The sequence below is a fragment of the Suillus discolor genome (genome assembly GCF_016758755.1).
Source record: "Suillus discolor strain FC423 chromosome Unknown F5147scaffold_1, whole genome shotgun sequence".
In the NCBI taxonomy this organism is placed as follows: Eukaryota; Fungi; Basidiomycota; class Agaricomycetes; order Boletales; family Suillaceae; genus Suillus; species Suillus discolor.
Window position 1 is genome coordinate 1107123 of NW_024541248.1, and position 27158 is coordinate 1134280.

General features: G+C 45.3%; 7 protein-coding genes across 7 annotated transcripts; 3 read left to right on the forward strand and 4 right to left on the reverse strand.

Moving 5' to 3' along the window:
- Positions 1-1160: 1160 nt before the first annotated feature.
- Positions 1161-2526, forward strand: F5147DRAFT_647200 (uncharacterized protein; the record flags this gene model as incomplete). Its single annotated transcript, XM_041433183.1, has 7 exons — positions 1161-1170; positions 1223-1278; positions 1382-1576; positions 1639-1833; positions 2017-2136; positions 2270-2315; positions 2351-2526. The coding sequence occupies 7 exons, from the start codon at positions 1161-1163 to the stop codon at positions 2524-2526; spliced, it is 798 nt and encodes a 265-aa protein (XP_041300149.1).
- A 3650-nt stretch (positions 2527-6176) lies between these two features.
- On the reverse strand, positions 6177-7641 carry F5147DRAFT_647201 (uncharacterized protein; the record flags this gene model as incomplete). Its single annotated transcript, XM_041433184.1, has 7 exons — positions 6177-6396; positions 6422-6639; positions 6744-6929; positions 6994-7056; positions 7131-7225; positions 7298-7348; positions 7398-7641. The coding sequence occupies 7 exons, from the start codon at positions 7639-7641 to the stop codon at positions 6177-6179; spliced, it is 1077 nt and encodes a 358-aa protein (XP_041300150.1).
- A 136-nt stretch (positions 7642-7777) lies between these two features.
- On the reverse strand, positions 7778-9229 carry F5147DRAFT_766668 (uncharacterized protein; the record flags this gene model as incomplete). The annotated part of the gene is made up of 9 exons (XM_041440792.1): positions 7778-7938; positions 7987-8055; positions 8130-8351; positions 8404-8470; positions 8548-8569; positions 8624-8694; positions 8738-8851; positions 9063-9070; positions 9121-9229. The coding sequence occupies 9 exons, from the start codon at positions 9227-9229 to the stop codon at positions 7778-7780; spliced, it is 843 nt and encodes a 280-aa protein (XP_041300151.1).
- A 9160-nt stretch (positions 9230-18389) lies between these two features.
- Positions 18390-19497, forward strand: F5147DRAFT_647203 (uncharacterized protein; the record flags this gene model as incomplete). Its single annotated transcript, XM_041433185.1, has 5 exons — positions 18390-18431; positions 18459-18538; positions 18611-18684; positions 18993-19204; positions 19240-19497. The coding sequence occupies 5 exons, from the start codon at positions 18390-18392 to the stop codon at positions 19495-19497; spliced, it is 666 nt and encodes a 221-aa protein (XP_041300152.1).
- A 139-nt stretch (positions 19498-19636) lies between these two features.
- On the reverse strand, positions 19637-21728 carry F5147DRAFT_766670 (uncharacterized protein; the record flags this gene model as incomplete). Its single annotated transcript, XM_041440793.1, has 4 exons — positions 19637-20284; positions 20349-20573; positions 20637-20897; positions 21567-21728. 4 exons carry the CDS (start codon positions 21726-21728, stop codon positions 19637-19639), a joined length of 1296 nt encoding a protein of 431 aa, XP_041300153.1.
- A 1538-nt stretch (positions 21729-23266) lies between these two features.
- F5147DRAFT_8916 (uncharacterized protein) lies at positions 23267-26075 on the forward strand. Its single transcript, XM_041444450.1, has 5 exons — positions 23267-23787; positions 23845-24098; positions 24150-25414; positions 25470-25577; positions 25628-26075. Exons 1-5 carry the CDS (start codon positions 23343-23345, stop codon positions 25857-25859), a joined length of 2304 nt encoding a protein of 767 aa, XP_041300154.1. The 5' UTR covers positions 23267-23342; the 3' UTR covers positions 25860-26075.
- A 501-nt stretch (positions 26076-26576) lies between these two features.
- On the reverse strand, positions 26577-26944 carry F5147DRAFT_766672 (Ribulose-phosphate 3-epimerase-like protein; the record flags this gene model as incomplete). The annotated part of the gene is made up of 3 exons (XM_041440794.1): positions 26577-26719; positions 26761-26821; positions 26882-26944. The coding sequence occupies 3 exons, from the start codon at positions 26942-26944 to the stop codon at positions 26577-26579; spliced, it is 267 nt and encodes an 88-aa protein (XP_041300155.1).
- Between the last annotated feature and the right edge of the window lie 214 nt (positions 26945-27158).

Consider the following 27158-nt stretch of genomic DNA (forward strand, 5'->3'; position numbering starts at 1 on the left):
ACGGACATCCGTAGGAATTCTCCTCGTTGCGATCCATGTTGACGATTTTCTCACTGTTGGGAGCTCTAAGGGTGCGATTACGCACTTCAAGGATCAACTGCGTATGAAATGGACTGTTTCAGACCTTGGAGAAGCCCGATTCTGCCTTGGCATCGCCCTCGAACAGGATCGAGCTGCACGCACCATCAGCCTATCTCAAATGGTGCTCATCGACAGAGTCGTTACTCAATTCAGCTTAAAAGACGCCGTCCCCGTCTCCACTCCAATGGAGGCTGGATTACACCTCTCCCATTGCAACCATGCCCCCTCCACCGACAATCAATGAGAGCTTATGTCTCGCACACCTTACCGGTCGTTAGTGGGATCACTAATGTATCTCGCCGTTGGTACTTGCCCGGACATTGCCCATTCCGTCCAACAACTCTGCCGTCACCTCGACTGTTACGGACACGTTCATTGGGACACCGCCAAACGAGTCGTGCGCTATCTTAAGGGGACTCGGGACTTGAAGCTCGTTCTCAGGGGAGAACATCCTGCTCATCTTCTAGGGTTCACTGACAGCGACTTCGCTAACTGTCCTGATACACAACGATCCATCAGCGGCTATTGTTTTACCCTCGGAAGTGGCCTCATTACTTGGAGCGCTTGCCAACAAAAGACAATCTCTTTGTCTACGTGTGAGGCCGAGTACATCGCTGCGTTTGAAGCATCTAAAGAAGTTGCATGGCTCCGTACCTTGCTTCGCGAGCTCGAATTCACTCAGCCTTCCGCCACTCCCCTCCTTTGCGACAACACTGGAGGTATCACCCTCTCCGAAGATGCATTGTATCATTCAAAAGTAAAACACATCAAGATCATCGTGCACTCTATCCGGGAACGCGTGGCTTGCGGACAAATCAAACTTCATTATGTTAAATTTATGAATAACGCGGCCAACATCTTCACTAAAGCTCTCCCACGTAAGGATTTCGAACGTCTACATGCATGCCTGGGTCTACAGTGAGAAATCAAGGAGGAGTTGATGCTTATCACATCGAGGAGGAGTGTTAGTGCTTTGCACGTGACACGACGCGATGCGCCTAGCGGAGTCGAACTGTTGGAATACAAACCATCGTATATAGACTGTTGTGCTTCATATTCTCCCCTCAGTCTGTTCCATTATGACTGAGGGTGAGCTCTTTGCATATCTGAGATATACCTAGACATTAACAGATGTTTATAGCTAATGCACTGTCTAGGTATATCATAATATATCAGTCTGTTCCATTACGACTGAGGGTGAGCTCTTTGCATATCCGAGATATACCTAGACATTAACGGACGTTTATAGCTAATGCACTGTCTAGTCTTAATAGGTTATCAACTAAGGTTTACATTATAGATTCTCAAAGATGCAACTACATTCTTCTCTTGCTCCACGCCTAACTTGGCCACTGTGATTCCTGCCATGGACCTAATCCATGAGACACTCACAAGTTATTCCCGGAACCAGAAATATTGTGCCTCTATTCATGCGGCTGTGCATCTCGCCAAGGAAACTCTGAACCGCTACTATGAGCTTACCGATAAATCCGAAGTATATCGTATAGCAATGGGTGCATGTTTTCTTTTCACTTTCTTGCTTCCTTCACTAATCAGAAAATAGTTTTGCATCCACAGCATAAACTATCATACTTCAAGAATGCTGGATGGACAGAAGAGTGGATCAACACTGCCGAAACCCTGGTGCATGAGGAATTTGAATGCTCTTACTCAATCCTGGACATCAAGAATGACACGGACACCGAGATGGATGAGGAGCCTGCTGGCTTGATGGATGTTGATTCTTCCATGGTACGCTCTATTTCATTGTTTTTTCACTCGCTAATGTCATGTTTTTCCTAGAGCAAGAATATCTTTGATCATATACCAGCTCTCACACCACCCAAATCTACTGACCTCCATGATGAGGTAGATGTGGTTTGAGATTGAAAACACTAGTTATTTTCTCTAAACTATCTACATCTAAGATATCAGTATGTATACTATAGTACGCTAATAAAAGATAGCCGGTCCGTCATGCTAAGTAATGTGGTCTATGGTCCATATTACAAAACATTACGTAATCGAGAGGTTCCAGTCAAGTTGTGCTCGCCAGTAAGTACATTCATAATCCAACAGTCCTCCTTGAGCGCAAAAATGTAACTAGAATGCAAAATTATTAATAGCAGTTGTAGCACTTTCCTTCTGGCAGTGTGACTGATAATGTCCTTTTTCTCCACATTTGAAGCAAGTGATGTTCTCTAGTGGAACACGACGACAAGTAGCATGGGAAAGTAGAGTGGCGTCATGTGATTCTCCAATATCACAGCCATGGAGTTGACAAGCTTCTTTGTTCATGAGGCGAGTGATAGCATGCTCAAGTGTGAGATCATTGGATGGGGTACCATCAAGGGAAACAATGAAATTTTCATAGGATGGGGGAAGACCAAGAGTGAGAATGAGAATAAGATCTTCATCAGAAACATCGACATCAATTTCCTTTAATTGGAATGCGGTGCGTCGGACTTTAGTGATCCATGCTTGCATGCTTATGTCATCAGTTTTCTTGAGTGTGTGGAATTTGCAGCGGAGCATGAGGCGGGTGGCAAAACCATGGGCGCAGTGGACAGTTTCGAGGTTGGCCCATATAACAGTAGGATCGAGGTCATGGACATGAGAGAGTTGGGAGGTTTCAACATGGAGCACAATTTCTGCTTGAGCTTCTGCTTGTTTTCAAACAAAATCCTTGACACCTTTCGAGCCTGGACTTCCAAGTGGCATTACTTTTGTCCCATCAACATAATCTTTCAATCCCTTCCGAACCAACACAGCTTCCATCAACATTCTCCATTCATAGTAATTTGCTTCATCGAGCTTCGGAAATGAGTTGTTGGACGGCATAATGTGTGAGTAATACCGAAAAAAGGAAATTTGAGCAGCGGTGCAAGAACAATAACAACAACAACAACAACAACTTGCTGGATTTGGCCCCAGTAGGCAAACAATGATGATGTAAGTGAGAGTGCGAGAATGTTTGAATCAACAGTGAGAGCAACAACAAGAATGAGTGAGAGTAAGCACTATAACGCAGGGCTCATAACCTGTGGTTTGAGATCGAAAACACTAGTTATTTTCTCTAGACTATCTACATCTAAAATATCAGTATTTATACTATAGTACACTAATAAAAGATAGCCAGTCCGTCATGCTAAGTAATGTGGTCTATGGTCCATATTACAAAACATTATGTAATCGAGAGGTTCCAGTCAAGTTGTGCTCACCGGTAAGTACATTCATAATCCAACAGTAGATTGTTACCTTAGTACTGACGTGGAGCGTGCCAACAATGCAATCACATGGTGGCATGAATGTCGTGGCTCCTTTCCTCATCTCTCCCGCATGGCTCTGGATTATTTGACTATCCCTGGTGAGCTCTGTCGCTCTTATGGTTATTCAGTGCCCTAATTATTAGATAGCAACTTCAGTGGATGTTGAACGGCTATTCAGCTGAGGTCGGCTTTTGCTTTCTCATGTTCACTCACGGCTCATGGCTCAGTCAACGCGCACTCTTCTTTGCCTTGGTTTATGGAGCAAACTCAACTTAATCGAGAACGAGGATGTTTTGAAGGTGACTTCTTTGCCTGATGTTAAAGATGATGAAGAGGAGCTCAACGAAGGCTGGGACTGCATTATCATTGAGTAGGATAGGTACTACTACACCATGTCATAGTTCACTGCATTATTCTACTTGTACCCACGGGTATACCCTTGATGGTGTAGCACTCGAGCTCGCGCTAGGCTTGTATTCACTGATTTCCCAATATATGTTCAATGCCCGTCACTATCCGATGTAACCCGCACAACCCGATGCAAACACGACGCTTTGACTAGCGGACCTGACGTTTCAGCCGCATCAGACCCAATATTTTCCTGCGCACTTGTCCTATCCATGTCCCGTCCCGTCTTGCTAGCCCCGCTAGGTGCATAGTTGATTATTTCACACATTACTCACGTCGTAGCCAGCGCTATTACATATTTTCCCATCATCCGCAGCGCCTCGTGTTTATTTACATGTACTTCGGACCCGAAATTGTTGGCCGCTACTTTCGCCTACGGCCTTCCAGATTTCTACGTACTTATATATATATTGGACTGACTACGAGTATTTTCATTATCCAGGTAGTAGGGAGCCATTCCCCGATACTTAGTGGTCAAACCCGATATTTCGTAGTTCTTAGTTGACATTGCGAATATTACCGCTCTTTCAATCCAAAATACCCGTCCTTATCATATATCTGCATACCGCTCGCTTTCCCGACGTTCGCTATCGCCATTCCCGCTAACCCGCTAAACCCGCACCCGAAACCCGAAAACATCGGACCCGACGCTTTAGCATCGGACATCGTAAATATACCTTCGAACTCTGTTTCTCGTGCTCGGACTTTTGACCGTTTTATTATTTCACTAACTACAGACCAATCCAATAGCTAACCCCTCGGATCAAACGCACTTGTCTTGCAAGTAAAGCAGACTAGGCTGTGCACGACCACAACATTATTATATTGCTGGCTACTTACTTTGTGTAGTGCCCAGCAATTGTTGTATCTCTACAACAGGTCATACCCCGGGTCTCATACCCTCATACCCGTCACAAAAACCATACCTGCTATTGGGGTACGGGTATATCTATGGGTACGGGTATGGGTACGACCTCCGGCACCTGGGGGTATACCTGTGCGGATCCCTAAGTAGTAGGGAGCCATTTCCCAATGCTTAGGGATCAAACCTGATACTTTGTAGTTTTTAGTTGATATTGCGAATATTACTGCTCTTTCTATCTGAAATACCTGTCATCATCATTAATCCGCATACCGCTCGCTCTCCTGACATTTGCTATCACTATTCCCCATGATCTGCTGGACCCAAACCTGAACCCAGTAACATGCTAAACCTGAAAAACATTGGACCTGATGCTTTGGTATTGGACTCGTAATTATACCTTCAGACATTGTTTCCCACACTCAGACTTTTGACCATTTATCATTTCACTAACTTCAGACCTATTCCAAACAGCTAACCCCTCAGGTCAAATGCACTTATCTCGCAAGTATAGCAGACTAGGCTGTGCAAGACCACAACATTTTATATTGCTGGTTACTTACTTCGTGTAGTGCCTAGCTATTGTTGTATCATTACAGTGGAAAAAGGGTTTTGTTGGATCCAAACATTCAGGCACCTATATGCTGATGCATGGGAACCTTTTGTGTTATGTAATTAAAACCACCCTTGGCAGCACTTTTTTGTGCTTCCCACAGTCTGTCAGACCTGGTTTTCATGTAGGACCAAACCCATCTCTGAGACAACCCTCTTGTAGGAGGATCTCCCTCAAATCCTCTTGTAGGTCTCGTCAGAGGGTTGGCTCTGGTTGTCCTATGTAGTTCTAGAGAGCCTTTAGTTTGTTACTGTAGGTCCTGCTGCCCTCAAGATCATCTAGAGCCTCCAGCATGATATCATACTAAGTCCCACTACCCTCAAGATAATCCACTAGTAGAGCCGCTGGTGCTCCTTGTGCATGTATTATTTTTCCCTTGCCCTGATGATGTAATCTAGAGCCTCTGGCGCTCCTTGCATATGACTTATGTTTTTCCTTGCCATGACATATCTCATGTGTTTCTACTTATACCTACTATGTCATCTTCTCACATGTTCTCTCTCCCCATGTTATGTTTTTGTTTTATTGTAGTTATGATATTCTAATAATATATATTGCACTCTGGTATCATCATTCTTAAGATTCACAGCATTTTCAAACATGTTCTGATGCAAACAAGAGCAGGTGTTGGAGCTGCTATACTGACATTGTCAAAACAAGGAGACATCAAAACAACAATTCCATAGTAACATAAGTAGGGTATGAGAGGGACAGGGCAAGATTAGCATAGGACAAGTTGGGAGTGAGCAAACCATCATAACAATCATCACCACAAAAACACAAAGACAGCACAAAAAGATGAGCAAAAATAGCATCCAAAAAAAACATAGGTGCATGCAAATTGAAAGAAAATTAAGATGAAGGAGGGCGAGAAGGGTTAATAGGATCTCGACTAAATGATTGTGGCACAACATCATGAGGAACATAGTCCAAAGGTGGAGTATTACGGACACGATCTGTCCATCTGGAATTTGGTAACGAGTTCTGCCTTGAGGGTACCCATTGTCACAGTAAGTTCCTCCACCAAATGCCTGCTATTCATCAAAGTCATCATGTTGAGAGTATCCACTCTCACGAGCATAGTCAGGACCAAGTCCTGGACTATATTGACTTGGGTATGTGCATTCACACTCATGGTGAGCATAATGGTCATCATGGTATACCTCTAAGGCCGGAGAGCTATCTCACATGGCAAATTCACTATTAGCATGAGGCTCAGGTCCATAATTGTTATGAGGTTGCAAACCAGCATGGTGGTAATTGTGGGAGTCATGGTGGTAGAAGGCATTGCAAGGGTAGAGAGCATCACGCTCAGTGATTGGGGTATCTTCATGTGAATGGTGGACCTCACAATGATGCACAGCCTCATGCATGTACCATGGCTCATGAGAATGACTGCGAAGAGGCTGATGAGGATCATGCAAGGTATTACAAGAGGCATAATGTGGAGTGTCTTGAGGGTCATGAAGGATATCATTATGAGGGTCGTAAGGATTACGAAGAGGCTCACCCTCATAAGAATCATTGCAATGGTTGTGGACAACCTCACATTGAGATTCCTGTGAGTGGTGTATAGTGTTACCCTCATGAGGGTCTCGCTAGATACCTTCATCAGAGCCTCGCTGAATACCCTTGCAAGAGTCACGATGGACAGGGAGCTCATGATGAGCTTGGGGTGGGTTGGCTGGAGCATTAGCTGGAGTGTCACAGGGGTTACGAGAGTCATCAATGGTATGAGGATCCTCAATGGGATTGGTGACTTGAGGTGATTCCTGATCTCCTGCTGGTCTGTCATCCTGCATCACCTCTGAAGGCAAGTCCTTCTGTAATATTTCCTCAGGGATATTATCTAAATCAGCAGAGACAGCACTCTTCACAACCACATCTGTCTTCTCACCCTCATCAACTTCAGTCCATCTGAGTGCCTGTACACCATGCAAAGAGCCTGTTTCATTTCATCCTTGAATTCCTTTGTGATTGGGCATGCTTTTACTAGGGGGTAGATAGTAGACGGTAGATCATTAAATGTTTTGCAAGAATATCTGTTTTGAAAAAAAAGCTTACCCTTTGTGTGTATGTTAGAGGGACCATCCTGGAGGAATGCTGGTGCTGTAGCTATACACCTTGTATCAAGTAAAGTTAATTTAAAATAAAGGGTACTCACCAGCAGTCTCAGGCTCTAGTGATGCTGCCACACTTGATGACCCCACTGTCAATGGAGACAGAGGGCCACCCTTCATTGGAGAAGTTGCTGATATTGGTAGGCCAGGCATTTTGGGTTGCTTCGGCCATGCAGCCTTCTTGTTGGATGGGGCTGGCTTCTTTGATGTATGTGACGTGTTCACAAACTTCAGTTTCCTCTTCTTCCCATGTGCTTTTTCATACTCAGAGTCAGACTCTGGTGGCATTTTCTCCAGCCAAAGTAAGTTCAATCACCTCACTCTGTGCTGCAGCAGTCAGTCCTAGCTTTGGAGTGACTTTGAGTGGGTGTGAGAGTGGCAGTGTAACAACTTTAAATGGACACGATGGTGGTGGTGCCACGATTTATAATCTCATGGTAGGTTTTCTGAACTTGCAAGCAGTAGATACTATTGAATCATCATCATCTGAATTGTCATCGTCATTGGTGTCAGGTGGTGGAGGGACCTTTGTCACTTTATTGGCCTTCTTAACTTTGGTAGCTGCATTGCTGGGCTTGATATGAGCTGGGTTGTGGTAGTCAGTGTCACCATTAACAAACAGTCATCTAGCACCAGTGTGTGACCAGTCAGATGGAAGCACTATGCCTGTGATAATGGGCCTCTCAGATGCCATAATAGATGCTGCACATAATATTAGAATTAGAATGTTCTTACAATGAGAATCTTACCTCAATACTTCTTTTCGACTTTGACACCTTGCATGGTTCCTGACTTCAATGCCTCCATGAGCACCACAATTTCCTTCTGTGTCAGCGCTCCAATGCCCTTATTCTTTGAGTTCTCATTGTGAGCTTCACTAGGCAAGAGACACCTGTTAGCTGGATATCCCTTGATGCAGAGATTGGCATCAGCAAGCACACTGGACATGCCCTTCCAAGGAAAGTTTTTATCCCAGGCACACTTGCCCCCAAGCTGGGCTAGTATACATTTAATCAAATAAATCAAAAGACCAGTGACACATTGACATACCAACTTGTTTGATCAGTTTGAGCTTAACCCACTTCAAACCATCATTCCATTCCTCGGGAGCTTGAGACTGATCACGACCATTGTTTGGAGGTGAGTGGGGGTCAATGTGTCACTGTGAGCATCGTTATGGAATGCTTCATCCACCTCGGCCAAGGATGTGGTATTACTATTTGAAGACACATGTCAGTCATAGCATAAACATAGATATATTTATACTTACTACACATGTGCTTTAAGATGCCCAATGATGGCATCATCGCTCGCATGACATTGTGTTTTCCAGAATTGTATCTTTCTAAGTATATGTGAGGATTTGGATGACAAAGAATCTTACCCCTGCAGCACCTGGCATATTATATGAATGGCTGAGTGACCCATCTTCATTGACTACTTTGCCACATAGGACGATGGCTGCTTCAAAGCCAGATTTAGCAGAGGCAGACTTGAGCTACGATAATAATGTGAGATGATGATGAAAAGTTCAGGCAAGATAACATACAATCTGTATTACTCTTCAATAATGTTTCTGGAATCCCTGTCCACGCTGAGCTATTGTTTGAGTAGATGATCCAAGGAGTGATGCCTCCTTGTGCATTAACAGGAGGTCTTGGTAAGAATCGGGATAGACCTCTTTGAATTTGTCATAACACTGAGTGCACGGTTGCACCTATAAGGAATATAAACCTCGTGCGAAACAAGATATAATATGGTACTTACTAGGCATGCCACCTCCAGCTGGGGCCTCTCTGCCAATGCACACAAGTTCTGTCTGCATGTGCTCTTTGAAGTAGTTAGCATACAAGTTCCAATAATTGGTACCATTCATGGTGCATCCACGACTCTTCAAGAACAAGTTGATCAATTGGGAAATGGGAGGTGTAGTAGATGTGGAGAGATCAAGAAAGCAGCACTTGACTGCAGTAAACCCGATGTAAAGAGTTGATTCTGTATAGGCACTACAAAAGTGTTACCTTCAGAACTCAATGTGCGAGTGTAATGCTCGTCCCAAAGAGACTGCCTATAGAACTATCTCTTGATATAAAAATGCAAGGGATATCTTGTTAAGACCGAAGTAGAAAGAACAGAAAGGTCACCCAAAGTGTGCTTGATGTTCCGAAGATGTGTCCGAAGTACCAAAGTACTCATCCGATGTGGTCTGAAGGTGGTCCAACATCAAGAAATGAAGGTCTGAGGTTGTGCAAAGCATCCGAAGAGCTTCCGATAAAACAGCAAGGTTTCCAAGAGTCAAATATGGCGGTTATGCCAAAGTGCAAGACTTGCAAAGTACGACTAAGCAAAGCCTATTGAAAGAACTCTAAGACAGTGAGATGCAAAATGGCAGTGGTCAAGCCAAACAATCATTCCAAATGAACAAGGAGGATCGATTGCGCGAAGTATGACTATCTGAAAGTGACTCTACTAGCTATGACTCATAGCAAGGGAAGTGAAGTGAAGTGCGAGTAACTAGTGAGCCAGATTATATCCTACAGCATGAAGGTCCAGAAACTGCGTAGGCAAGAACAGTAGCGAGATAAGCTATCTGAAATGTAATAAGACTCAAGGCGAGCCGCTACAAAAATATGCATGTAATAGCACACGAGGCGCACAGCTATACATATTAATCAAGCTTTCGACAGGCTGACGATGTATGTGCCCCTAAGACATAATCAATAACAGATGAACAAGTGAAAAACACACCAGCTGTTATGCACTCAAATAGGTCTGTTATGCGGAGCCCTAAGAGGGGTGTTGTCCGCTAACGTTCATGACATAACTGGAAGGGTCCGGTATAGCGAGTGAGACTGGCAATGTCGAGTCAGCAGCGATCACAGACATGTGTGTCATGTGACTTCTAAGACAGATGTCTTCAAAGTCACCAGGCTCAAAGTAAGGACAGTCTTGTCCGAATGATGAGTGTCGATCGAGGTAGACTTAAGTGTGGAGAGCACTTAAGAAAAGATACTAGAGACTGAAGCTGAAGAGGCTTCAGAGAGAAGTATCTTCCAGGGAAGATTGGGTAAATTCAAGTTAGAGAATCTAATACAGGGTGACCGACTACTTATACTAAGTGGAAAGGGTTGAGGGCTGGGTTACCATACTGTAGGTAAGGGTGAAGGGGAAATGAGAATGGTATAGGTACGCTGGCAACACAGCCAGATTAGTGATGGATAGTCGAAATGTGGAATGAGACTGAGAAACGTTGGAACGATCCAACGGTAAGAATACAACATGCGAGAAGTGCAGTCAGGAGAGAACAGAAAAGGAAAGCCACATTGGTGGCATGAGTCAGACCGAGTCAGAGGTGCAGGACCACATTGGTGGTTGAGTCATAGGAGGAATGTGTGTGCACATGCATAGAGGCAGATGACGCGAGGGACAGGAATGGTCCTGAGGATCCGGTCAACAGATAGTTAGTAAAGGAGGATGAGCTGGTAGATGGTGAGGGCGAGGATGAAGAGAAAATGATAGGGGGGCCGTGTGACCGATGTTACTTGTAACACCAGTGAAGTCAAACAGACATGGATGGGACATGGTACAGAGGATCAGAAGTGTATACAGGCCTCAGAAGGGGACGGACGACCTTCGGACGACTCGGATGAATGCACAGAACTCTCAGAAGGTAAGAGGAGTGTCGAGGAGTGTAATGTGAGACACCTATGAGATTGGCAGGATACATGCCCAGCACCGATCCAAGTGCTACAGCAGGTTACTGGGAATTGCAATAGTGAATGTCAGGAAAGCAAGTGGTATGCAGATTAATGATAATGACAGGTATTTTGGATAGAAAGAGCAATAATATTCACACTGTCAACTAAGAAATACAAAATATCAGGTTTGACCACTAAGTATCAGGAAACGGCTCCCTACTACTTGGATGATGATAATACTCACAGTCAGTCCAATATATATGTAAGTATGTAGAAATCCGGAATCCTATAGGCAAAAGTAGCAGCAGACTATTTCGGATCTGAAGTACATGTAAATAAACATGAGGTGCTTCGGACAACAGGAAAACATGTAATAGTGCTGGCTACGACATGAGTAATGTGCAAAATGATCAACTACACACCTAGTGGGGCTTAGCAAGACGGGATGGGACACAGATAGGACAAGAGCGCAGGATTTTGGGTCAGCCGATGCAGCTGAAACGTCGGGTCCACTAGTCAAAGTATCAGGTCATGTCAGGATAGTGTCGGATTGAGCGGGTTAGTGTCAGGTTACATCAGGAAGTGATTAGTGCATGATGGGCATTGGATATGTATCAGGAAATCAGTGAATATGAGCTCAGCGTAAGGCTGAGTGCTACACCACATAGTTAATGGCCTCTGCCCACAGGAACTTCAGCATCCCACGAGATAGGAGCATGGCACATGCATGTTCTACCAATGTGCGGTTAAGTCTCTCCATGACACTGTTTTGCTGAGGTGAGTCGTGTATGGTTAGCTCATGCACAGTACCCTGATCCTTCAGATAAGCATCAAAATCAATGCTCAAGTACTCTCCTCTGCAATTGGAACGCAAGGTCTTAATGCGAACTCCATGTTGTGTGGTAAATCTTGCTTCGTATTGCTTGTATACATCTAGAGCCTCACTTTTGTGCTTTAGAAATGTCATGGTAGTCTCCCATGAAAAATTGTCTGTGAAGGACATATAGTACAGCGATCCGACCAAGCTGCTCATTTGGGCAGGGCCCCAGAGGTCCGTATGGATGGTATCCCCATAAGTTTTAGCTCTGCATCTTGAGGTACAGGGTAAGTCTGGTCTTCACAACATGCGCATAGTGCCTTTGGTTGCTGATGACAGCATATAGACACTCTATCTGGGGTATCTCGGCAATTATCTCGTGTTCTGGAGCAGGGGAGAGCACTTTGCACATACACTCCTCAAAGTGCACAGCAGACCAGCAGCTGTTATCCAATTAGTGGAGATCAGAGTAAACACCATCTTCGGGGCATAAAGTATGTCTTTCAATGTTACCCTAGTCCTCTTGTCTCCCAAAGGTAGGTCCAGTGAGACATCATTTTTCCCAACAGCACTTATCTTCATTCCATCAGCCATTTGAATGTCCTGCAGGGCAATTGTCACGCAGTTCATGAATCTCTTGCACTCTGGACAGAAGTGTGACGATGCTCTGGAGTCCATGATGGCGCTTTGGCGCCCTGCAGGTACGTTAAGCTTGCTAGCTAATCCCACAAGGTCTGATGTGGCAAATGCATAGTTCTCCTTGGGCTCAGACTCAGTGGCTGCGGTGGCCACCTGCTTCTTGCCCTTGCTCTGGCACTAATTGGGGCCTTGCCCCTCCTTCCCTCCCCCTGGATGCCAACAATCTGTTTTGTAATGCCCCTTTCACTCACAATTGAAGCAGACAACTTTGTTATCTTTCGGCTTGTTGGTTCTGGGGTTATGGCCTTTTCCATTGGTTCCTCTTGCCATGAGTGCAGAGCTGGACCCCTTTTTGGAGGTGTGTTTATCTGTCAGGAGGTGGTGTTCATACTCCTCACTGACCACGCTGATCAGCTCATAAGGGGAGAGAGACATCTGGAGGATCTTTGCAGTAGCATTGATGGACAACATCAGGGGTCTGTACAATTCTGGGAGGAATCCAAGGATTATAGTGTGAAAATCTCTGTCTTCGATGGAGGCACCCATGCCAGCAAGGGACTCATGGAGCCTCAGCAATTCGGCAAAGTGCACCTTTACATTGGTGTTCTCGTTGACCTGCACCAAACCGGTTCGGTGCATGGATGACTAATGCTCTCTCATGAGCCCGATACCCTAGAAATCATTATGAACAATCTTCCTTTACTTTATGGTTCAGACTGCAGTTCAGATAGTATTTTCATTTCTCAGACAGACTCAGATAGGCTGAATATTCTTGTATATTTAATTTTGCGGTAAATTCTGCTTAGTCAGCAATAACAATGACTCAGACTGAATCCCACACATGTCAAGTAACAGTGTAAAATAGTTCTTGCATAAGTTGCCTTGTGGGAACTTTCTTAACACTCTAAATACACAGCTCGCGTCATTTCTATGGTCAATAAAGTAACATCATAACAAAACACCAACAAATAACATAATCAGTCTGTTACTTAATATTTGTCACATGATACTAAAGTCATATGACTCTAACAGTCAGGTGACCTATGATCCTAAACCAAATCATGACAAAGCAACCTTTTGAGATGACTAAAGCTTGATGACACAAATTATAAAGCACATGACTACAGTAAATAGTATTGGTACAATCTGACTAAGCCTATTAGAACGTGGGAAATAGTAGCACAGCCACCCTAATTTATCTATATAAGACCCCACTTTTTGCCAATAAAAGGATGCATATAGGGAACTTTTAAGCCCCACAAAATAAATTTGAGTGTGAAGTGTGATCAGTATCAACAATAGTGACAAGAGCTGTTAAGCAACTAAGTGAGAGGTCATTGTAAGCAACATCTAGCAATACCTTTAGCTCATCGTCAACAACTGTGAAATATCTTGAGCTCACTGTGCTCAACAGTGAGCAAACTTTTTCTTTGATTTTCTACTGGTGAACCTCTAGTCTCTTTCTTTTCTTTTCTTTCTTCTTTCTCTCTTTCTTTTTCTGTTTCTTTGTTTGTTTGTTTCTTTTCATTTGTCTCTCTTTCTGTTCAGTTCATTCACGTCTCAGTGTTATTGTCTGAATTTGTTTCAAGATCTTTGTGTTGTCTTTACGTCCATCTAAGCACCGGCTTAGTGGGAAGACTTCAGAAGTTGATAGTGACGCTTGACCTCACTCATCTGAGTAGTGATACTGAGCCAGGGTTTTCTTTGTCAGCTAGACTTTAGTTGTTGAATAGGGGACTTGGTACTGAAATCCAAGGACGTCCGTTCCTGATTCTGTTTAATACTCATCGTGAGTTCCTTGGCAGCAGGTTCAATAGTGAACTAAGAGTTCTACTGATCACTGATTAGTCCTGACCTTTGATTCTACCTGTTTGTGCTGAGGGGGTGATTGCTATAATTTTGCACGACTTTCTGTAGTAAATTTATTACAAGAAGCATTGTTACTGAAGGAAGGGTTTCCCTTATCAATCTATTTCTTTTTTTTATCAGTACCATACTGTGGGGCTGACTTTTCTCTGTTCTCTAAACACTGCCATACCGTTGGAGTGAATCAATTTCTTTTTGTCATCACCATACCGTTGGGCTGACTACATTCTGTTTATTTTATTTTCTATTGCGTCCATACTGTTGGATTGACTGGTATTGCTACTGACCTCACAGGAAGTACTTTTGTCTGAACATAGCTTGGGGAAGTGTAAACAGCCACCCACGAACAACCACGTTATCAGTCATTGGTATTTGTCTGAATCACTGACCGTGGAGATTTTTGATTTTGTAGGTGTTTATCTATAGATCATCTATCTAAGAAGACATCGTCACACCTCAAGTCTTGGAAGCGTCGATGTAAGTCGATTTGGACTAACTCAGTTTTACCCTTATGAATTTCACAGATTTCTGCCCAGATTCTGGATGTGAGCTTGAGCTTTTGCACGCAGAGTAGAAGTCTGTCCGTTATCATGCTGAATATCTGTTGCTTTACCAGTGAGTTCTTTTGGTAGAACTCGTTGATTCTCTTATCTAACACTTCAATCTCTTCCTCGGTAGGTGTTGTCCCATCTTCCGTTTTGACTAGACCACTCTCGGGGTCTACGAGGAACAGAGCAGGTTTTGTAGCACAGCCGTCCACATATCACATTAAACCTCGGGCTCCAATTGTGGTCAAGGTACATTCTTTGTATATGATCCAATTTGATCCGTCCTCAGCTGATTTCAGGACGCTGAACAATGCAGAGTTGGAGTTGGGGAGTGTTGTGTCCATTGTAGCTGCACCAGGGCTCATAACCTATAGTGAATAAAGACGAGCGCACACGGGGAGTTTGAGCTATAAGAGAATGTATTATCTCAGTCTCTGTAACAAGGACTCATGTACATTAGTAGGTACCTATAAGAGAATGTATTCTAATAGTGTTGTCAGCTTGTGTACAAGGGAATGAATAAGTATGGCTCACATCTCAGTCTTGGTAATGAGGACTGAGATGTTTCTACAATGGGAACGTTCTTTTAACATATGCTAACGGTAAAACTTGGAGAAGAGAAAATAAGCAATGATATGGTTTTGAAATATATGAGGGTTGGCCGACATCACACACAGGCACATCATATTCGCTTGTACCTCATTCCTACTCTGATGTCCCTGATGCTCCTGATCCCAACATGTTGGATGTTCTCAAGTTCTCAATGCTACAGATTCATAATATACAAACATATCATCTATTCTATGATGCTTTGTACTACCCACAATATAATGAATCTGTATATCCAACAGCTGGAGGCTGCTCAACAAGGTACTCCCAACTGCTGCCTTGTGCATTATGTCCAGACTAAAAGATGGTTTTCTTACATGAATACTTGCTATCCAGAGAATTTATCTGCTTTGTCCATGCCTGTTCTGCATGATGTTGCACTACAAGTTGGAACTAAAAGATCAGATGCATGAAATAAGGAATGTAGTGTCAATGTAATCATATCTCATTTCACTACTAAACACACAAAGCTCACAAGCATGTCAGATAATATCCTCTTCAAGAGTCTCTTGATGGCACCTGTCCTACCTGCTTGTACAAGAACACGATGCACTTTGCTTGCTGCTGAGTTTCAGAACTTGTATGGTCCTGAGGTGGCTACTGCTCTATGCACTCCCCCCCTGTCATCAGCACATCTCTTGTTATCAATTTAGCAGCTACACAAGCCTCTGAAGCCATGTCTTTGCTATGAATTTCAGCATCTGTTGATGATCTCACTCGCTGTTTAGAGAAGCTGAACCACACCAATGTCCAGACATGTATTCATCAATTTGCACCATGCTATTGCATGCTCTGCAATGGGCTCTCTCATCAAAAAATGTGTAATGCACTCGCTAATCATGTTCGACAATGTGCACTATCCCTATTTCATGCTGGAGCAGGTATTTTGGGCTTGTGTATCTTCTGTTCTTGAGATTTGACTTGCTCTCAGATAAGAATGTTTTGACAGTGATGTTGTGGAGGTTTGAAACTGCATGTTTGTTCATTTCATGTCCTCATTTTCTCTGACAGCTGTTACCAGTTGGAACATCAGGCCATCTGAAGCTGCACCACCCAACAGTTGCAACACTAACTTGGATGGCTCCCACACATATCAATTTATACTGCAGTGTATGCAGTTGCTGCCATGCACAGCCTACATGAAGAAAGCAACCTTTACATTGCTCTGGGACACACAGAGGTAAGTCATGTGAGTTCTGCGCACTCACAACCAAACAAGTACCCCGAAAGACACTGGGCCTCTAAGCAACTGCTAACAATGATCAAGATTCGATGACGATGAACGAAGAGTGGAGAAGTGCGTGTTCGGTGTCATTTGAATGTGTGCACTGACGTATCAACAGCAGTCACTTTCTGATGCCGTTTGCTGGGCTCTCCCTTCCAGTCACTGCAAGAAGGATGTCCTGCCACTGTTTATTGAAGCTCTGTAAGTCTGTCCATGCTATTTTCGTCAAAACTTATGTTGTCCTGGGCTTGCAGGTCCGTCTCGGCGCATTCCACGTGTCCCATGCTAAGTTGAGCAATTTGTTGCTTCATGGGACATGCATTTTTTAGCTGGAGCCTCCCTTTGCTGCGTGTCCCAGGCAAAAGTCAAATTTTTTGCATTCATGGGACACACATCTCTCGCTTATGATGGTACGTCTTTCTTCATTGTTTTAAAATAAGTGTTTCATAAGCTTACAACAGCTCCTTACTGGAACATGATGCTCCACCTGTTGTTTCCTGCCCTCTGCCAACTTCTGACGATGGTCATGACCTCTCAGATGCCTGCTACTGGAACACTTCATCCCCCTTTGGGATGGAATGCAATGTGCACCCTGTGCACCCTCATCCGCTGTAGAGATACAACAATCGCTGGGCACTACATGAAGTAAGTAGCCAGCAATATAAAAATGTTGTAGTTGTGCACAGCCTAGTCTGCTATTCTTGCAAGACAAGTGCATTCGACCCGAGGGGTTAGCTATTTGGAATGGTCTGTAGTTAGTGAAACGATAAATGGTCAAAAGTCCGAGCGCGAGAAACAAAGTCCGAGGGTATATCTATGATGTCCGATGCCAAAGCATTGGGTCCGATGTTTTCAGGTTTCAGGTTAGTGGGTTTCGGGTTCAGGTTTAGCGGGTTAGCGGGAATGGCAATAGTGAACGTCGGGAAAGCGAGCGGTATGCGGATATATGATAACGACGGGTATTTTGGATAGAAAGAGCGGTAATATTCACAATGTCAACTAAGAACTACGAAATATCAGGTTTGACCACTAAGTATCAGGAAACGGCTCCCTACTACTTGGATAATGAAAATACTTGTAGTCAGTCCAATATATATGTAAGTACGTAGAAATCTGGAAGGCCGTAGGCAAAAGTAGCGGCCGACGATTTCGGGTCCGAAGTACATGTAAATAAACACAAGGCGCTGCGGATGATGGGAAAACATGTAATAGTGCTGGCTACGACGTGAGTAATGTGCGAAATAATCAACTATGCACCTAGTGGGGCTAGCAAGACAAGACGGGACATGGATAGGACAAGAGCGCGGGAAAATGTCGGGTCCGCTAGTCAAAGTGTCGGGTTGTGATTAGTGCACAACAGGCATTGGATATGTATCGAGAAATAAGAGAATATGTGCTCAGCGCGAGCTCGAGTGCTACACCACACAAAGCATGTTAGGTATTGTGTGACATACTAATCTGTGCTTTGCTTTGAGTGATGCTGACTGCTAGGCTAGGATCATCAAAGCATATATTACATTTCATATGAAACAGACACCAAACTAGGATCCCAAAGTGGTGACAAGGAACACACCATATGATGTGCGAATGTTCATCACTCAAAAGTGTGGACCAAAGGCTGATGGCTATGAAGGATGCAAGGTCAGTGGCCCTTGTCTCTGTCTCCTTGGCTGGTGGTGAGCTCATCTACATATTTGTTGCAGTTCTCCACTGAAATTTCAACTCGAGCAGCCTTTACACTGTGGTATCACTCTGTCCGACCATCAGAGAGTGTGGTGGAGTGGTGAGTCCATGAGACAGGGCAGTGGTGAGGATCTCCCTTCTCTTACTGTCCACTGTCTGACTTCCTGGTCAGTTCTGGCCTTCCAACAAGATCTCGTGCCGTGTCTGAGTTCATGATTGGTCTTGAAAAGACCAAGGCAAGGCAGGGTGAGGTCTCCCAGTCAGCACGGGCCCTTTTGCTAGATGATATGTACTGCCTCTATGACTATTGCATAATGTGCCATGGTCTGAACAATGCTGATCGACGACGTGGGATTGTCCGATATGTATGTCTAGTGTTCTGGTTGGGTTTCTTCCACTAACACACTAGCCAGATGGTCTTTCTCTTTACATGGCTCCTTGTGCTTTGAGTTGAGGAAGCATTGAGCCTGACATTTGAGAGCATTGATGCTCTCCCTGATGAAAGTATGATTTTTTTCATAAAATGAGTGAGGGACACTGACAACTTCCCTCAGGAGTATACTTTGATATCGACCTTGGCACATGTAAGAATGCACAGACTGGTATCTCTCAATGGATGTGTCTCTGTGCAAATGACAAAGACCCAAAAATATGCCCCAAGTGGGCCTTAATCAGACTTGCAGCTCTGTATGGAGAAAACCATGACTGCACTAGACCCTTGTTTCTGGTGATCAACAAGAATGGTGCAGTGACCACTCAACCACTGGTGAGCTTCTTCCCCTCCCCCTTACCAAATGATAGGTGGCTGAGCATGAGAACTCCCTTGCTAATCTTCTACTACCATTAGCTGAGCACTTGCAAGAGACCTACAGGGCCTTAGATATAAGTCCTGGATATTATATGGGACACACTCATTCCGCTGAGGGGGGTGTCAACACCGCCTTCGAGATCAAGGCTGGTCCCCTGGTATGGTTGCTGCATGGGGTGGCTGGTCACAAGTTAAAGCAGTCACCATGTTCAGATATTTCTACTCCCCCAATGACAATCATGAACACATGATTGATTTTGACCGCAATGATGGAAAGCAGGTACACCAAGGATCAATGGGTCTGTTAGTGGGGTAGGCAATAAATGCAATTGTAGTGTACTATGTGTAAATAATTCAATGTCCTCAGTATCTCTCCTTTCCAATTGCCCTTCATATCTCCCACCAATTCATGCCCAACCACTTTGCTTCCCACTTTTCACTACAGAACCTACCCTCATCACTGTACTCATTACTCACCATGAGCTCGGCAAGGTTCTTATCCCTCTGACTGATAGCTTCATCAAATTTCCACAAGGGCTGCAGGTGCTCAACAGATGCATTGTGCTTAGCCTTCCGCTTCAGGGACTTGCCATTTACCTCTGGTGTTGTTTGGATTGTAAAAAACTCAAAAAAGTGGTTCTTGTCACCACAGAACTCATCCTGAAGCTGCAAGTACAGCCACTCTCGATGACAGACAGTATACTTGATGGACTGCCAGAGTGAGATGGCTGCACATCCTGTGCATGGCCCATAGAGCTGCCGAATGCAAGCAACATCTCCAGCTTCAATCTGTGCAATGACATCATGCAGTGAAGTTGCACAATTGAGCACTGCAATGTCAGCTTTGCAGGCTGCCAACAGCACTGCTTCATCAGACTGAGCAGGTGCAGCTACAGCTGATGGAGTGCTGGTGGTGACAGGTGACATGGGCAATGCAGCAGGAGAAACCTCTGTCAACATGCATAAGGCTGCTTGATGGGGTGGCAGGCTCGAGAGAGACAGTGACAGGTATGGTGTATTGGAGCTGCAAGAGATTCCCTACAACACTGAACCATCAAAAGTCAGACAATGAATGAAACACAAAATTAGATGATCGACTTACAAGGTGGATGATGGAACTTGCATGTGCTTGCACAATAGCACAAAATCGAAGCAGCATGATGAAGGCATCCCAGTCCCCTGATCGCACAAGGTGTGACAGTGCATACACACTGTCATTCGTGACAGCAGGCAGTGGAGGAGATTCAGGAAGGAGTTCTGGCAGTGCAAAGCTGAGCTGGGTGGGGACGGAGGTGATTGCAAGTTCAAGGAGCCGCACATCGAGTGACTCTGGTGTATTTTAGATAGGTAGATATGTCAGTTGTCAGAGCAAGGAGCACGAAAAACTCACCAGCAGATGTTGAGCAGAGTAGGAATGGTCAGCTCGAGGCCACACACCCCATCCACTCGTTCCAGAGCTCACACAGATAGGCAAACTGCCGCTTCTGGACATTGTGTCCATGGGTGATGGGTAGTGATGTGCATGGCCCAGCTTGAGGCCCTGGGCTGGCCCAAGCCAGGCCCAAATAGGCTGGGCCCAGCCCAGCCCTAAGTCATGGCTTGAGGAAGGCTTAGGCCTGTGCTTGGGTTTCGAGAAGCCTGAGCCGGCGGCCTAAGCCACGGCTTTGGCATGTTCAGTGGCACTGCCATAGAAGCCTTGCCGGAGGTACATTTCCCAACTCTATTTTTGTCTTTCTCTGACTTCCATCAACTCTATCAGCTTCGACTCGGATGGTCCACATGTCGCAGTCAAAAAGCCTGCATTGGCCAACATATCCAGCAATTTCAACACCTTATCTCTTGTCTGTTGCTACAGAAAAGCCACGGTGAGTTGCCAGCGCTATGTCCTGTGCTTTGTGAGCTCGACATAACTCACTACTCATTTCATATGTTGCACTGCTTGCACATGTAGACTTGACTCTGGATGGGGGACTAATATCTTTGTTGGATTGAAGGTGTGTGTGTGTTTTTTTTTCCAACATCATGCGCTCAGCTCACTTGAACTTGTCTGCACATGTCTGCACTTGCCCGTGCCTCCACTCTTGTAATGTATAGCGAGATGGTCACATGGGAGCTAGACAAAGGTATGAATATCGCAGTATTTGTGTTGAAATGTGAGTGTCCCAGGTACAGTCATATACAGTAAAATAAACTAAAAGATGGACAGTGCATGAGCCAACCATGACATGTCATTCCTGTTCTCTGTTTGGATGCGCTCGCACTCGACGTTCCTTCAGCTGGTTGCTGCGTCTCTCCCTCAGCTCTTGTCCCTTCGGCTTACAATGCCCTCGTCCCATCCACCTCTCTCTTGTTCTTGTTCTCCTCCTTGTCTTCTTCCTTTCTCCTGCTCTCGTCCATCGTCCGTATTTGTCTGAGCCACGTCAGCAGTTGCTGATGTGTGCTGGGCATTTGTGCATGGTGTTTGTGGTGTTGGGAATGGCATGGTGGAGCTCGGACATTGATTACAAGCAATTCAGCATGTGGGCCGCGGCTTGCATGGGCCTAAGCCCCAGCTTTGGGCTGGCTTGGGCTCACAGCTCAGGCTTGAAATTTGGTGAGCCTAAGCCAGGGCTTTGAGCCCAAGCTGGGCCAGAACATCACTAGTGATGGGTCCTGCAGGTTTCTTGGGGGTAGCTGCAAGGTCGAGGCCATAGAACTTGGCGAGCTTTGTCCTGAGGGTGTTCACGGTGCCAGTCTTCATCAAGGCCTTCTTCCCCACAGCTTAATTGGCCTCCTCAATCCAGAACTTCAGCTGAATGCCCTTGGCAGCATTCAGCACTTGTACAGTGACATCAGATGGTGGGACTGCAGCACTCGGCATCAGTATGCGAGCGCAAAGACAGCTGGTGCATGAATGGCATCAGTAGAATCAAAATCAAAAATGGCTAAAAAAAGTAGTGATGGACGCACCTGAAAAATGGTCCAATGTGACGAAACAGATCCGTCAAACGTGTCCGTTGACGTTCATGTTGGTGCTGTGGGTGCAAGCATTTCAGAAAGAGTCAGTAGAATCGAAAACAGCTAAAAAAAGTAGTGATGGACGCACCTGAAAAATGATCCAATGTGTGAAACGGTCCAATGTCACAAAACAGATCTGTCGAACGTGTCCGTTGATGTTTGTGTTGGTGCTGTGGGTGCAAGCATTTCAGAAAGAGAACTCAGGACTGACTCAAACTCGGAAACAAACAAACAAGTGTACTATTGCAAGATGGTGAAGACGACAAAACAACAACACAACAACAACAACAACAAACTACGACGGACATGCCAAGAATGACCCCTCCGAACGTCCATGTTCGTCGTATTGACTCTCCTACACGAGCGCGGGGTCTTCACATCATGTGCCCTACCGTTGTGTCCTGGGACACTGCGCTGACAAATCCTCGCTGCCATACCCTTGTGTGACAGTGTCCCAAGACAGGAAAGCTCTCCACTATTTGAAAGGAAAAAGGAAGGCCACTGATGAGCTCAAAGACCAGCTACCTGCTAAGAACTCAAAGATGCCAATGAAGAGCTGTAACACCTTCAACATGGAGCTGGAAAGTGATGATGAGTAGACTTGGATATTGTTCAAATTGTCTAGTGCTACATTTGACCTGTGAGGTGTCTTATTGCTGTACATACTCAAATGTTGTATATTGATATACTGTTTGCTGCCAATCCATCATCATTTCTTGGAGTCTGGGACTGGCACTTTCTAGCACTGCTATAATAAATAAGCTAGAAATAGAAATTTCAGTCTATTGGACTGAGATGTACTGCCAGTCCATAATTGCAGACTATCGAGTCCATGTACTTTGTTTGTTTATTAATACTGTGACTGCTGCGCAGCCTGCGCTCGGACTCACTGCATGTCCGGCACAACGACCGGATGAAGTTGGCCCGCTCACTGCATTCTTAAATTTGATATCATGGTAGTTAGCCAAAAAATTCCCACCCAAATGAGAGATGATAAATTCCCACGGATTGCTACGCTTCTCTGCTTTACATCAATATTCTTAAAAGTGCTCATTTGGCGTCCTCACGAGCGTCGTGAATTCGCCGTTTACTGGACGAAATGGCGTCTTCTAATTATTTTACTCCCCAACGCGGGAATGGCTTTCCAGACAAGAGCCGTTTAACTAACGCTCTTCCAACTTACTCTTCCGCTGTAACCGAGAAAATGCATCGACATTCCCGTTCAATGTCCTGGACAGTCCCAGTATCAGTCCCAATCCCCGGCGTACATTCGCGTCGTCTTCGTTTATTTATGCCAAATCCAAGTCGTGTCCGCCAGATCGGTATTTCGCGTTTCGGACGACGACGAGGGCCTATACTGCTCTGTGTAGTTTTGATTGCTTCCATCATCACAGTATGTTCCTTCGCACGTCGGTTCGGTACAGAGGAAAAACAGTGGACTACGAACTTTGGGGAGTCTTCTACCCTAGTCTTTGGGCGAGATGATTTACAGCGAATTTGGAAATGGGAAATAGATAGCGGCCATTATCCAAGTAATGCAAAGAGTGCGCCTCATCCCTCTTACTGTCGTGATCATACGTGTTGATCATGAATTTTCTCAGTACCCGAGCAGGTCGGACTAAGTGTTCCACCACTCAACCCTGCTCTTCCTCCACGAAAAGTTCCAACGATTCCTTCACGATTCAGGCCTCCTCCAGGCCCTGTAGCTACAACCACGCGTGGAGATGGTCCACGACGCGTTTATCTCGATGTACAAAGCATGCCTCCCAACCTTGCATATCCACCTCGCCCTGTACCGGGCAGTGTCGCTGACCTGGACGTCATTATGGATCATTGTGACTTCTCACAGGGCAAAGTAAGCACCCCGCCCCCCTTTTTTGTTTTTCACCCACTAATGTTTCCAAAGTATGTACGTGACTGCCTCGAAGTTTTGCGTGTAGGCGCAGGCCTCGACAATGGCAACAGACTCAGGCGGGGCGAAATGGACGAATGGAAATACATCTACATGGAACAAGAAAAGGAGAATTTCACAGATCCCTTCACGGATCCCATCCCTATAGCCAATCCTATTGCTCCACCTCGTCCATTAGTTTCAGGTGGAGAGACGGACCCTAACGCAGGATTAAGAAAGAAGGTAGGGGTAGACTGGGAGACACAGTTACCTCTCCGTGCTCCTTTGCAGCATACGCCTTATTCAAGTCTTCCGGCACCTTGCGACCCTGAAAACCCCCGTCTCTTCCACATGTTCTGGACTGGCCCATTCACCGACAAGCCATATCTCGCTTTGCTCTCCTTCCTCTTCACACAGAATGTCGGTCTGCATTTGAAGGATGGCGACGCTCTTAATGTTTGCCGCCCCGAGTTCTGGATGTGGATTAACCCAGGTCCTGCGGCGTCTGTCCCAAACCCTTCCGCTTTGAGTGACATGTATGAAGGACTCAAGACCAATCCCTGGGCAGCCCCTTTCTTACATCATCGCTTCAAGGACGTTATCAAATTCAAACTGTGGAATACAACAGACCAACTTGACGGTATCCCAGAACTTAAGGACGAGTGGCGCGAGTTAAGAGAGACCCTCTTCAACTCGGGAGGACACATTGTCAGCGTGCCCGCCGAGAAGTCGCAATCGAAAAGTACCGAGGTCTTCAGTACCAGTACTATAGAGGATTCGACCAACAGCACTGATGCCGACACTTCTGCAAAGCCTTTACCTACCGGTGACAACAAGCCAGATGAAGATGATATGCTCAACCGTACCGGTTCGAAATCTTCGTCTTCATACGACCGTCTCTCAGTTATCCTCTCTGATATGGCACGATTTGTCCTTTGTCATCGCTTCGGTGGTATCTACCTTGATGCGGACACCATCTTCTTGCGGGACTGGGAAGAGCTTTGGGGTTGGAAGGGTGCGTTTGCATATAGGTGGTCCCGGTTGGAGAAGTACAATACTGCCGTTCTACGCATGAACAAGAATTCTGCTCTTGGATCATTCTTATTCCGCACTGCTCTGAAGAACGGCCTCGACTTCCACCCCATGACGGTATCTCGTTATACCAAGGACGCATATTTGGAGGGTCTGTTGCTACGACTGCCTGACGCCTTGTTTGACTCTGCGTGGCTTAACACGGAGTATTACCAACGCGAAAGACCACCTCAGCCATACTTCCAAGAGTGCGTATGCAGTTCCGGGTTCTCACGTCATAGCTTACTCATTCATTTCTTATAGGTTCTCGGACTTCTTTGACACACCTACACAAGCCAGTGCTGCTCCTCAGGCACTAGGGTTTGAAGGCTTCTTCCAAGGTGCTTTCTCTTATCACTTCCATAACTTTTGGTGAGCAGATTACTCTTCCGTGTGACATACCGTGCTCAATCACAATTTAGGTGGAAGCCATTCGATGCATCTCGTAACTGGCCTGACCTAGGCCCCAAATTTTCAGCTGGCGAGAGGGCTGCTCGTGCAGCGGCGGAACCCGATATCGATCCAGAAGATGCCACTGACCGGGTCGCTGACGATAAACGCGATCTTGATTGGGCTACTGTTCTCAAGAGAACGTTCGAGTCTTACATTCGTGGGGAGAGGCCAAACATGTACGGTGAATGGCTTCAATGGTGATCTTGAATCACTTCCGTCGCGGCTTTCCATCGACCATGGTCCCGCAATCATATAATCAATATCAAACATATTATCTGAAACGACCCCATATCATAAATGCAAAGATTGCATGCTGCAACCTTTGTTATTGTTTGATTCAGACTCTGACATCAGTAGGGCAAGTTGTTTGGATACCTAGCCTTCTGATTCCCAGTCCTTTCACTATCCATACCTTTACCATTTGCCGATCTTTTCAACTCGGACATGTCAAATAGTTTTGCCTACTGTCCTTCTGGTTCGCAGTGCTAGGACCAATCTTAGTCTACTTTAATAACATAAACTGTGCTGCCTCAATGGACATAGATGCGTACTTATTACTCATTACATATCGTGCCATCAATAGTTTCAGTGCCTTCAGCATCCAGTTCGAGAATCTCGCTTGAACGGTACTAATGGTAGTCTTCGGTGAAGCAATGACGTCCTCTGGATTTGGCGCATTGAAAATGGCAGTTCCTACTAAAATTACGTCGCTACCTGCGGACCAGTCAAAATCGTCTAGGGGATTCTGTGGTAGCACTGACCTGCATCGGTACAGACATCAATTGTTTTGAGTCCAACACCGCCATCGACCTCGATGTACTTTTCTGGGAAGCATGCGCGCCTTCGATACACAACGCTCGATGAATTTTTGACCGCTGCGTCCTGTGCCACGCGAGGCAACCTATCAAAAAAATGATATTATGATGCACCAGGGTAAACAGTCATAACCAAGAGCATGTCCGCTACTGCGCCTATTTCATCCGTGATGGCTGTGGATGGCGTGTCCGGAGACATGGCCACCCCAGCTTTCATGTTCCGCGCATGTATAGCTTTGATGAGAGCTGCGCAAGGAGCTGAGAATACCGAAAGCGAGATTATTCACACGTGGCTTCGATATGGAAACAATATAGCGAGCCTCCTGCATCCGCGATGTCGTTCACCCACTGAGGTAGATGCCGATGTCAGTTACTGCCGTGTCGAAGTTCGGTGAAACATGTGCTTACTTTCTCGGGCTGTGCAACCAGCATATGGCAATCTATAAATATTCCTGGGGCTACGCAAGACATAAGAGGTGCACTTACATGTACATGAGAATTAGTATTCGCAGGGGTCACACTCAAGTCCGGACAGAGTTCATCCTGTTATCAGTCGGACTCACTCGGCTCTATGAGCAAGGCGCCGATTCGGAGCGTCAGATCACTAAGTGTTCTGCCGGGTCAATGAATGGTTGTTGACTGCATTTCGTGGGAAAGCTGGTGAAGTTCACCCGACTAAAAATTC

Bases quoted from the DNA above. Each gene is read 5' to 3' on its own strand.
- F5147DRAFT_8916 (XM_041444450.1), top strand. From the start codon at position 23,343: ATGGCGTCTTCTAATTATTTTACTCCCCAACGCGGGAATGGCTTTCCA. The intron at 23,788-23,844 runs GTGCGCCTCATC...GAATTTTCTCAG, and splicing joins TTATCCAAGTAATGCAAAGA to TACCCGAGCAGGTCGGACTA. The intron at 25,415-25,469 runs GTGCGTATGCAG...CATTTCTTATAG, and splicing joins CCTCAGCCATACTTCCAAGA to GTTCTCGGACTTCTTTGACA.